The sequence below is a fragment of the Sinocyclocheilus grahami genome, unplaced genomic scaffold, assembly GCF_001515645.1.
Source record: "Sinocyclocheilus grahami isolate Dianchi unplaced genomic scaffold, SAMN03320097.WGS_v1.1 scaffold277.1, whole genome shotgun sequence".
NCBI classification, from domain to species: Eukaryota; Metazoa; Chordata; class Actinopteri; order Cypriniformes; family Cyprinidae; genus Sinocyclocheilus; species Sinocyclocheilus grahami.
Genome location: NW_015505456.1, coordinates 1,231,112 through 1,243,916, shown reverse-complemented (window position 1 = coordinate 1,243,916; position 12,805 = coordinate 1,231,112). Strand labels below are relative to the sequence as shown.

The 12,805-nt window shown below is 38.6% G+C and overlaps 1 protein-coding gene across 1 annotated transcript; it reads right to left on the bottom strand.

Annotated features, from left to right (window-relative positions):
* Positions 1-5,837: 5,837 nt before the first annotated feature.
* Positions 5,838-7,728, bottom strand: LOC107600060 (calcium/calmodulin-dependent protein kinase II inhibitor 2-like). The gene is made up of 2 exons (XM_016291827.1): positions 7,242-7,728; positions 5,838-6,735 (listed from the first exon to the last, which is right to left on the bottom strand). The coding sequence occupies exons 1-2, from the start codon at positions 7,408-7,410 to the stop codon at positions 6,665-6,667; spliced, it is 240 nt and encodes a 79-aa protein (XP_016147313.1). The 5' UTR covers positions 7,411-7,728; the 3' UTR covers positions 5,838-6,664.
* Between the last annotated feature and the right edge of the window lie 5,077 nt (positions 7,729-12,805).

Sequence of the window (12,805 nt, the reverse complement as noted above, 5' to 3'; positions counted from 1 at the left end):
TAGCCGGATGGATATGGTTGGTTGGTTGGGTGACAGACCGACAGTTTCAACTAAAATTCACACTCATCATGAATTAAAAGTGAACCTGTTCTTTAATTCAGAATTTTGCCCAGAGCTGCTTTTGAATAATTGTCAATAGAGAATGAAGCTTTTTAGGTCCAGATGGTGTAGTTACGACATCTACCAGCAGGGGCTAAACAGACAGGCTAACCTGCCAAACCTTGACCCCATTGGTGCATCCCTGCCTCTAGTGTACAGACAGATCGTTTTCATGAGTCACTGTTATTGCACACACAAGAAAATAATCAGAAATGATCATTTGACCCTTCAATATCATTAATCAAAGATTGAGATCCGCCTGTTCATCAAAGCTCATGTTTCTGTTCTGTTGTTGAGCAGAGGGAGGTGTCAGGACTCACCATTACATCATCCAGCAGCGGCAGCAACAACATAGGCTGTGGTATTGATAGCAGACACATAAACCCCTGCTCACAGCCAGCCAGCTCCACTGACAACACTGTGTGTAATGCAGCTTAGTGCAATGTTTACCCTAGAGACGTGTCTGTGTGTTTGGTCACTACTGTTCATAAGGTCAAAGCAGGGACATTTTTGGAGCAGAGGGCAGCACTTCAAAATCTAATTGGCTGATTGAATTCATTTGTTTAAAACAGTTTAGCTAACTCTGTTATCCTTAGTACAGCATCTCTCTGTTATGTGCAGGGTTATGTTACAAGTTGAAAAATCTAAATTAAATTGTAATTTAAATTTCGACCGAGGCAGGTTTTTTTTCTTTTTTTTTTAAATCTCTAGAGACCTAGGTCATATAATGCTTATAAATAAATAGTATGGTTTAATGATAACACAAACATGAATGTTTACATATTTACATGGGCCTAATGGTTAGAGAGTCTGATTTGTAACCCAAAGGTTGTGGGTTCGAGTCTCAGGTCCGGCAGGAATTGTAGGTGGGGGGAGTGAATGTACAGCGCTCTCTTCCACCTTCAATACCACGACTGAGGTGAGACCCTTAAGCAAGGCACCGGACCCCCAACTGCTCCCCGGGCACTGCAGCAAAATGGCTGCCCACTGCTCTGGGTGTGTGTTCACAGTGTGTGTGTGCGCACTTGGATGGGTTAAATGCAGAGCACAAATTCCGAGTATGGGTCGCCACACTTCACTATTTCTCAAAATTAACTATATTTTGGAACTGACATAAACTTCTATAAAATTGACCCGTTTCTGATGTCGAATATAGCCAAAAATGGGCATATATTACAAATATTGGCATTCACACTTCATTTTAAGGCCCAATTCTTGCTATTAACAAATCATTTACTATGACTTTTGCCTTAATAAACTCCTAATTTGCTGCTTAGTTAGTAACTTAGGTAGTTGTTAAGTTTAGGTATTGGGTAGGATTAGGGATGCAGAATATGGTCATCCAGAATATATGCTTTATAAGTACTAATAAACAGCCAATGTTAATAATAGGCATGCTAATAAGCAATTAATTAATAGTGAGAATTGGTCCCTATACTAAAGTGTTACCATATTGGCAAATTTGGTACAAACTATTTTTTGGTTTAAGTCCATTTGTTTGCTTTTAATATGGTTTGCACATGTTGTTCTGGGTCTGGTTTTGGGTGGATGGATGGATTTTAGATGGATGGATAAATTGATTTTTGATAGATGAACTTGTAGTTTACTTGTATTTGCGTTCTTCAAACTTGTGTTCCAGGTTGTACGCCAACCTGAAACACCAACAATGCATTGCAATCCATTAAATTTCTCTTTCTGTCATTTCCAATTCAGCTTCCTTAATGCTGTGGCCAGTTCAATTCAAATTAATTTGCTGTATATTCAGTATAATGGGGATTTCAGGTCATTCCTGGCGTGTATCTCTTTAATTGCATAATGGTGCAACATACAAAAGTTATTTTAATGATGAACTGCAGATTCTGGAACAAAATTCTTATTCCTATTCCATGAGCTACTTTTAAACTCAAAGCGAAATGATAGGATGAATGTTAAGCCAGGATGTGTATCCAGGATCTTGTCCTTGGATAATCATGGTAAGCAGAGCCACACTGAGCCATGTGATGAATGAGAATCTGGTTTGCAACATTTCCAGATGCCATTCAACCATCTTTTGCTCATCAGTTCCTGTTGTCTATCTACAATGCTCTTTAAAAGTAAAAAATGCCAAAAGTATGAGTATTTGGTTTGGCAGTATGACATTGACATCTATTCCTCTGTGGCTGAATGTGAATCTGTGCATATTTATGGTTCATACTAGCCAGTTCAAACACTTACACTTTGACTCACAGTGGCGTGAAATGAGAATTCACTGCAAGAAAATATGTTATTATCGCTAATGATGGAGATCAAAGTAGCACCAAATGAAAGCTACAAACTGGCATGAATCAAGGACAATGCTTTTAAATCAAATGTCTTTCTCTCTCTCGTGCTTTTCATTTCTTCCAACAGAGAGCTCATTCTTTGAGAATCTTAGAATGTCATCTCTCCTTCTTTCCTCCGTTATCACGCTGTCATTATCTACCGAGAGTTGGGCTTTCCATATTGGGTCATGCCACAGCGTCGTTCAGTCACTCCAGAGCTGCCGTGGGCCGCCTGTCTGTTCAGATAGTGTATCAGTAATCTCCAGCTCTGAGCAGCATGTGTGAAGCGCTAAGGATTCCCCTGGGCATTGGAGCTGTTCAGGAACACTGCAACAGCCATGAAGGTGTATTAATAGACTGAGATGGTGAAGCTGAGTGTCCTTGACTGCGCTTGAGTGACTGTCTGATGGACTTTCTGCTGTGCAAGGACCTCGTCGAGTCTCGAGAATGAACACGCACAGATGTTGGGATAACTGCTGAGGGTAAACTGCCATTGATCATCTATAAAAATCGTTTGGAAATTTTAGAAGCCAAACTTGAGCTTGGGTCAGCTGGAGTTATAGAACGTTATCAGGATTGGATGAGTATTGAAGTTTAAATTGATTTAGGTATGCCTGACTTGTTTCCAGATGGATCCTGAGCCTCATTGCACACATTGGATATAGCTGACCCAAAGCCCACTCATGGCCGCATGACAGTACAGATCACGGATAAAAGCCATTGATTCTCTTGCGGTTGAAAGGCACACGTTGTATCGGAGATGTGTGTCTGACTGTGTGTGAAGAAAAACATCAATATTGCTGTAAAATCTAACTGCATTTCAGAGTGTTCGGAGTAAACCGGAAGCAGCATGTGGCTTTATCCAAGCTGTGTAGAAACAATATTCAGCTTAAATGAACAACCTCAATAGAAATAATTACCTGAAATCACCACTAACATCCTGATTGTGTTTTTACTTGGTCTGTTTACTCGCTAGCTTGATTTTAATGTGCCACTTCTACTTTTAAAGGGAACATTCACATCAAAATGAACATTATGTTATCACGTACTCACCCCCATGTCAGACCAAACCTGTACGACTTTCTTTCTTTAGCGAAACACAAAATAAAAATATATTGTTTAGAACATTGGGATCCAAACTACATTGGACCCAGTTGACTTTCAGTGAATGGAATAATCCACTTTCATGTCAGCCCAAACCTTTTTGACCTTCTTTCTTCTGCATAGCACAAAAAAGAAACAAGATATTTTGGAGAACAAACAACATGGGACCCAATTGATTTTCACTGTGTGCACAAAAAAAATCCAATTTTTAAAAAGTATCTTTTTGTGTTTACAGTTTGGTGTAAACAGGAAGCAGCATGTGGTTTAATTCAAGCTGTGTGGAAGTAACATTCAGCTTAAATGACCTCACCAGAAAAAAAGACCTAATACTGTGGTAATTTTTTCACCTGGTTTAGCTAGCTTGTTTTATGTGCATCTTTTTAAGCATGTGTTTATATTAAAGGGAAAGTTCACCCCAAAATGAACAATCTGCCATTATTTTCTTACCCATGTTGCTCCAAATCTATATGACCTCCTTTCTTCTGCAAAACACAATAACAAAATTGGACCCAACTGACTGTCATTGTATGGACAAGACAAAAAATATATTTTTTTGTGTTTTGCAGAAGACAGTAAGTCTTACAGGTTTTCAACAACACGAGGGTGAGTAAACGATGACTGAATTTTCTGAATTGCATCTTAAAACATTGTCACTATAGTGTTGGACTGAACTGAATCAGCATTAAACTGACTTGAATTGAACAACGACATTGCTGCCTTTTGTAGAACTTGATGAACTTGATATGAATTTTATCTGAACTGAACCAACACTCAACTGAGTTCAGCTAAATAATAAGAACTAATATATTTTAGAGCTGCTTTACAGCATAATCTGAATTGTCTCCATATTGTCGAGTTTCTATAACTGATTCTGCTATTTTCCTGTGTATCGCTGTGTATCTGCTTTGACATAATCTGTATTGTATAAAGCACTACAGAAATAAAGGTGACTTGACTTAATTTTGGGGTGTACTCTCCCTTCTCAAATGACTTTCTTGACCAAATACATCAAGGCCTAAAATCCATCTTCCAATCTCTATTTTATATCGAAGTGTAGAAGATCCTCCAGTAAAAGTAGTAGCACAGCTCAAAGCTCTCATAGGACCTTATGCCACAAGAACAATCTCCCTGTCATGACTGAGCTTAGCCTGAATCACTCTGAGTGTGATTACATGGCCATCAGAGCTGGTGCCAAACTTCACTGCGTTTTTTGAGAAGTACAGGCCTGGAGTGCACTAACACTCTCTCCATACGGTTTCATCCTCATAGACGACTCCAGCACTAAAGATCTGTGAGGAGATGACAGGCTGAAAGAAGATTGCAGTTCTCTGAGCTCCACAGTAAGATACAACCATCCTGACATGAATTATATTGAAACATTAATATTTCATTTGAGGACAACAGCTTGATGTGGTCATTTAATATGGATATTTTTAAATGTCATCATACTTGCTTCATCATTTGATTTATAATATTTGTGCCTTGTTTATTAGTATAGGCCTACTGTAAATGTAGATGGGTTCACCAGCAGGCTGTGCATGTGTTGTGATGACCTCAAAATCAATATTTGTGTCAGACTTGTTTACCTCTTTGTAATGCAGCCAAATGACGACAGAAACGCACATCTGTATGTTCTTCCACCATTTATTAGTTCACCAAATACAGTGAAAATGGTATTTTAATATGCAATGATTCATTCTTAGAATGTCATGACATTTTTGTCGCTTTTTTTGCTTAATAAAACGATGTTCCATTATTGAAAAGTATTAAGGTTTCATGCACAACAAACCGTAGTCAGTTTCTTTAGAATAATGGTACAAAAAATCCAAATCAAATCAACAAAAGAAACGTAATGTCCAAAAACCTGTCAAATAACAAGTTATTTGAAGATATTCGTAAACAGTGCAGTAGATTTCTAATATCGCCATTTTTCTAACAAATTCATCAACAAAGCTCAAGTCACAGTTTACGATTTCCATATATAACAGTAGGTCAACACAGATGTGTGTGTGCAAAAAACCCGAGAAACATTCATTCATCAAGTCTTTTTTTTTAAAGAACTGAACCAAACTGAATTACACTCTCGTCCCTGTCTAAAGGTTTTTCTCTGAAATATAAACATCATTGTTGATGAATCTTTAAGACGACATACTAGCATATCATTTTAAATAACAAATATTTAGATATAAAAATACAAATATGACTTTATTTTTTAAAAAGAAGCGTGCCAGGGTAAGATTCATGGTGGCACCTCTGTTGGCACCGGAGTGAAAATTCATGCAAAGAGATGGACACGACAACAGAAATGTGAGGAGCTGATGAAAAAGAAATTGAAATGTATAAAATGAGGCTTGGAAGAAATCAAGATGCATTCATGTTGGGTTAATTACAAGAGGTGGTAATGCACAATGTTCCTCTGTGCTTGTACTGATGATGTGAATCCGTGGCGCAGGTGCGCAAATCAGCTGCAATGAAGGGCAAAACTATAGATCACCAGACGACGCTTCAACACCTGTGGGCATGTGTATGATAATATTCTCAATTTCTGAAAAAAGAATATGATGCAAAATAGCGAAAGAAAATATTCACATTGCACCATCCGTACATAGTTCATTTATCATTATGGGAGCTCAATGTCTTTGCGTGTGAAGTCTAAAATGTCTCTAAAAGCAGCAGTCGGATTGAAGTCGACGCTCAAGGCAGATCCATATATGTGTGTGCGCGTGTGCGTGTTTGTGTGTTATGGGGAAGGTCTTTGAGCTAAGATACTGTACATCTATAGTAACAGAGCGTAAGATACGGTTCAGTCTTCGGTTGAACTTCGTGTTGCTTACAGCGCTTTTGGAAGAAGATGATGGTCGTGGAATAATAATGGCAAGTCCATCCATCCTTATTCACAGATGAGCCGCAGCACGCAGCCTCAACATCATCTCCGACATCTTCCTCAAAGCTTCCATTGTCGTTTATATGGGAGAGCTGCCAGCAAACCCCAAAGGAAATTCCGTCTCTCCCTTCTTTTATTCGCGTCTGCCCTTTTTAGTTGAGTCTCCTCGTGGTTCGAGCGTCGTGCCACCGTCTCTCCATCTCTTTGCAATCTTCTTCACATGCACAACCGACAAGTGCTTCGAATCGGTGATAAAAAAAAATTGAAATGTCTGCGTTTAAACGTCCGGTGATGATTTGTCGGTCATGCCTTTCAGCACCTCATCTATTCGGTCGTCCTCGATGACCACTGGAAAGAAGACAGACAGACAGCTGATGTCAAGACTTCGCCAATCTAGCATGTGTGTTCTGTGCGCTTTGAAACTGCGCAACAAGACTAGAGATCTAGACTAGAGATAGAGATAAAATGCATATTGAATGCGAAACAATATTATTTAAAAAGGTCATTTCTCAGTCGGGTTGCATGAAATAGCCTGTTATTTAGCCAACATATTGAGGAAGACATTTTTACAAATGTCAAACTTGTCAAAATATGCATGCATTTAAATGCATTCTGTCATTTTCTCGTCTTTACGTTGTAAACCCGTGTGGATTTAAGTGTTATGAACTGACAGGCTAGATCACTATTCACTTTCACTGCATATTTTGTCCCGTGCAATGAACGTGAACGGTGATCGAGGCTGTCGTTCTCCCTAACATCTCCTTTTATGTTGCACGGAAGAAAAGGTGCGTGAAAACGCAAGTCTCTATTCCTTTAACTTCAGTAAGTTATCTTCAATCAGGTAACGTTCTCACCTCTCTTCGCTCTGCCGATCTGTCCAAGTTTTGGAGGTCTTTTCGCCTGCGACGCTCCGAAGAACGAGTTGGTGTCCTGCAGCCCGCAGCTGAAGGACATCTGACTGACATCGTTGTCCGCTCCGTATCCGCTCATCTTCCCCTCTCCGTACGGCAGAACCTCGGACATGACTGCTGAAGGACGGGCTCGCGACGCAGAAGGCGCAAAAGGACTGATGTATGTAGGCAGCTACGGTGGATATGGCAACTATCACCGCAAAACAAGTGCACTTGTTTTTGTTTTGTTTTTTTGCGTAGATATCCCCGCGCGTAAATGTCAGACTCCTCGCACCGCCAACTTCCAAACGGACTGGAGTGCTCGGTGCAGAATGAGAGAGCGAGCGAGAGAGAGAGAGCGCAGCTGAGTGTACGGCTACATCAGCGGTCGGGTGAAGTCTGCTGTAAGATTCGGGAGATCCCGCGATCATAAAGGAAACCCGGGCGGAACAGTGAAGTCATCCATCCGGGCGTGTGTGTGTTTAGGAGAGAGAGAGAGAGAGAGAGAGAGAGAGAGAAATGGGGACTCCAAGAGGTGCAAGGGTGGCCCCATCAGGCGAAAGCTGAAATTGGCGAGAGGAAACACTGAACGGCGCTCTGCAGTCGCTCGTTTGTATGAGACGCACGGTGTTCGCTGGGGTCTTTGGAAAGCCTGTGGTTTGGAAGCTAAAAGAGGAAAAGATCGCAAGACCTGATATATGGAGATCACTTTAGATCTCAACAACTCTATACCGCAAGCTTTATTGTGCCGTTACATGTTGCTTCAAGAGGCTTATCGCCTATGTGTAGCTTATTTTTCAACTTTGGGCATTTTTGTCGTAGGGGTTAATTTTGTATTCAAATATAATATTTTGGAGATTTTTGATCTGCCCTAACGTCTCCATTCGTCAAATGAATTCATAAACTTCAAATTCATAAAATGTTTAATTTTTAAACCTTTTTTATTTTATTTTGAAACCTTTATGTTGTTCCAAACCCGTAAAATATAATTATTCTATATAATTTTTTTCTTTCTTAAAACATAGCCTATGTATATTTTTTTGTTAATGAAGGTCACACACAGTCTAGTACATTTTACCCATTCCTTTCCCATTCATTTTTGTTGTCACTTTTCAAATGCATTTTTTACATACTTTATTAATATGCATGATTTGTTACGCTTATCCCAGACCCAGATTTCCAATCTTAAAATAAAAAGTATTAAATGTTACTTTTTTGAAACATTGCTTATTTAAGCAAAATAGAATGAAATAAACATGACATGAAAATGAAATAAACATTTAAGCTATAGAAGTTATATAGTTTCAATATTCATTTGAAGGTTTAAAGGTTTAATTTCCACCATAACAAATAGTTTTGTCCCAGATAGTCTTTGCAAAAGTTAGTGTCAGTGAAGAACATGACAAAATAAAATAAATTATTCCTAATTTCCAGTCAATCTGTATTTTTTCCCCCAGTAGGCTAGATGCAAAAAGTGTGAAAATATTATTTGAGTGTCTATTTAGTATAGGCCTATACTAGCTGTGAAAAAACCGATAACCTAACTATATTTATGAAATTTCAATAATCATTCTAATTTTATGAGAATAGTAAAATCACAGCTAGGCCTATATACAACTTAAAAACTTGAACTTCGTGTTGCTTACTTACAGCTTAGCCTATTTTGCTTTTGGTCTCGTAGTGAACGGACAAAGCTTTAGCAGGACAAAAAAAGGGTGGGGGGGTCATGCTTGTCATGTGACACACAGCAGCCACGATAGCACTGTATAACTGATATAGGCTTATGTTTTATTTATTTATTTTTTCTTTTTATTCGAAATATTTTCAAACTTGTTAACTAGCCTATAGCCTATCTGGAAATATCTCATTTCTCAAATATATGTAAGTAAATGCGTTTTGCACCTTTATAGATTATGTTATTTGATCAATGGTGATGGGCAAAGTAGACTAATAGTGTAATCTATTAACTACACACAAAAACCCGACTTTTTATTTAAGTACCAGATAAGGGTGTCATGCCATAAAATATTTTTAATACGACTGACTTTGTATTTAATGTGAATTTGATAACAATATTGTATGTTACTAATTATAACACTTTTATTTTACAGAGAGCAAAGAACATTTACATTATCAAAGAACGTTTTCATTCAGTCTAGCCAGAGGCACTCTCAAAAACTTCCATTAAAATCACTGAAGCTGTTTACACTGTGAAAGTAATATCTTAGTACGCACATCTGCACTTTGTTGTTTCTGATGAAGGCAAAACACCGCGTTTCAGCGACGACTCATCTGAACGTCTCTGATTGGCCATTGCATTCCTAAGCTCAACAGAATCGTGTGTGATTGGTTATAATGCGCAGCGCTGTGAAAACGCGTCTGTCTCTGGCGCAGCATCAGCCAGCGAACGCAGATTTGAATTTAGCAACGGATGCTGTGCCGCACTGAACGATCTAATCACACCGGTGCGATTGTATCAAATATAAAAAATATTACTCCGCTATTTTTGTCTTTTGGACGCTGCATTCAAAATACACTCGGCTCGTCTGTCCTCGGTCTCCAGATGCCGGAAGTAGTTCGTCACCGTGCCCCACCTGTTGCCTTCCCGATACTTCCTTTGAATTAATTATGTTTGAATGAAGGCTAAGTAGGGGTTTATTATGGTAATGACGCACCTGCCTTGCATGAATAATATCTCTCTCTCTCAATCTATATACTATGAGACATATTTCAGCACCCTGGATAGAGCTCACAAGGGCCCTAAAATGATCTTTAAATGGTTTATTCATATTTTTACTCTTAAAATACCAATGCAAAACATAAACCTCTAACCTATATTTTACTGTATCCCCTGCAGCATTACAACTAGTGAGCATGTAGGCTTTTCTCTGTGAATCAACTCAAGCATTAGATTGTTGGCATGGCAACAATACTCAGAAGACTGCATTTCTCAAAGCTCATTTTCATGTCTTCACTGTCCTCCTGAGCAAAAGGATTTTCATATTCTGTGTCGCTCCACTGCTCAAGTAAATGAATAAATGACAGTAGGCCGATCCATACTGACAAGTCATTTGAAAACCATAGTGGTCTGGGCTCTGAAATGAACCATTTTTAGGGATCTATGGAAAACTCCAGCGCTTCACTGTGGTGTCGCAAATGGGTGAATGTCTGTTATACTTAGACTTAGACTTTACTCAAGCTGTTCAGTGATTCCAATGATATAAGACACTTGAGTTTGCAACAAACAGTAATAGCCTAGCCATTTTTTTCTGTTACAGTGCCACCAAGTTCTTAATTTCTTTGTGTTTTTAAAGGGGTCATCGGATGCCCATTTCCCACAAGTTGATATGATTCTTTAAGGTCTTAATGAAAAGCCTATAACATACTTTGGTTAAAATTTCTCAATAGTAGTGTAAAAAACACCCTTTTTACCCTGTCAAAATCAGCTCTGTTGTCAGCCCGCCGTTCTAGTCTGTGTTGCTTTAAATGCTAATGAGCTTTGCTGACCCCGCCCCTCTCTTCCGTGGGGTGACTAGCAGACATTAAAGGGGTCATATGATGCAATTTCAATTTTTCCTTTCTCTTTGGAGTGTTACAAGCTCTTGGTGCATAAAGAAGATCTGTAAAGTTGCAAAAACTAAAGTCTCAAATCCAAAGAGATATTCTTTATAAAAGTTAAGATTCAACCACACCTACCTAAAACGGCTCGTTCTAACACGCCCCCACATACCTACGTCACTATCTGGGAAGATTTGCATAAAGCCTCCCAAATATTCATGCAAAGAAAGAAGGCGTAACTTGTATTCTCGCTGTAGTATTGTTGACGCTGCAGCCATGTCCTGAAGATGCTGTGTGTTTCATTGTGAAAGCGAAACTACTTTGTTTGGCCTTCCAAAAGAGGATCAGATGTCGGGAGCAGTGGCGGCTCTTCAGGGGAAGCACAGATTCCCCCAAATTTTGAGGTGAAAATGGGAGGAGGACGATTTAATGTTAATAACCAAATACACAAAATAATGTTCTTTTTAACAGCATCATATGACCCCTTTAAACTTCAGCCGCAAAACCTGCTGACTAGCACATATTAGGAAAGGCGATTTGCAAAGATTCATTAAAACAAAACAAAAACGAAAGTAATGTTAATCCTCTGCGTCTTCAGCGGCTCAGATGTCGGGAGCAGTGGCGGCTCTTCAGGGGAAGCACAGATTCCCCCAAATTTTGAGGTGAAAATGGGAGGAGGACGATTTAATGTTAATAAAATTCATAATTAATTTCAGTTCATGTCTCAGAATGTGTCTTTTTTGTTCGTAAATTCACAGCTGTAATACCATAACATGTTACTGAAGTTGGAAAGCGGCGCTTTTGTATCGCGAATGTGCCGAATCTGCTGATGATGAAATTACAACCGCTAGGTGATAGAGAAGGGGAGGGGGAGGCCGGGGGAAAGCTGAGCTCTCCTGCCACAGTTGGTTAAAAAACATTAGCCAATCAGCATCGAGTGTTCACTTTTAGTGCTGAGGAGTGTTGAGAAAAGAAACCTTGCAGGGGAGGCAAGTAGGCCTACTTAATGAGTAGCGATATTGAATACCAACAACAACAAAAGTGAATTTTGCATCCGATGACCCCTTTAAGTCTAGTGTCCTTGTTTCCCTCTGTCAGGTGTTGTGTTCAGTCACAGAAGTGGGCTGTGTGTGAAAGTGTCCTCTGGGAGAGCGTTTGCGGTCACACTGGCCTCTGCTGACTCATGCGCTGTAATTGCTGATTCACTCTCTATCCAGCATTAAAAAACACCAGATCACATGCAAAAACCTGAGTCAAATATAAAACTGAGAACAGAAAGGAGCAAAAATGGCTGTTTTCAGGGGTGGGCGATGAAATGTGCAGATTCAGTGTATATGTGAGATATATGCGCCTTCTTTTCAGTTGAAAAGTCAGCAAGCATATGGTTAGGAAAATATATGATGTTTCAAATGTGATTTCCACCACAATGAATAATTTTGACCCTAACAAAACTTTGTGTAGCCTACACAGTTAGTGTACTTGATTACAAAGGCAACAACATTGACAAATATGCCTAAAATAAGATAAGTGGAGTAAAGAAAACAAAAATCTGCATTTTGCCGATTTATGCCTAAAGTGTAAAAATATTATTTGAAAAATTAACAGATATTATTTAGCATACTTAAAATGCTAGCAGTAAATTTATGAAGTTACAAGTTATATTTTCTTTCATTTGTGTACTTAATTTAATTTGTCTATTTAAAAAAAAACATTTGTTTAAGGTTATTTGAATGTCTAGGTCTAGGAAAATGGTAAAACCAAAAAACCAAAAAACAAGTTTTTAAAAAACAATTTAATTAATACTTTTATTATTAGTTACTATTAAGGATGCATTAAATTGGTCGAAAGTGACAGTAAACCCATTTATAATGTTGCAAACATTTTCTATTTCAAATAAATGCTGTTCTTTTTAAATCTGCTATTAATAATAGAATACTGAAAAACAATGTATCATAGTTAAAAAAGAAAAA

Bases quoted from the DNA above. Each gene is read 5' to 3' on its own strand.
- LOC107600060 (XM_016291827.1), bottom strand. From the start codon at position 7,410: ATGTCCGAGGTTCTGCCGTACGGAGAGGGGAAGATGAGCGGATACGGA. The intron at 6,736-7,241 runs GTGAGAACGTTA...TCTTCTTTCCAG, and splicing joins GATCGGCAGAGCGAAGAGAG to TGGTCATCGAGGACGACCGA.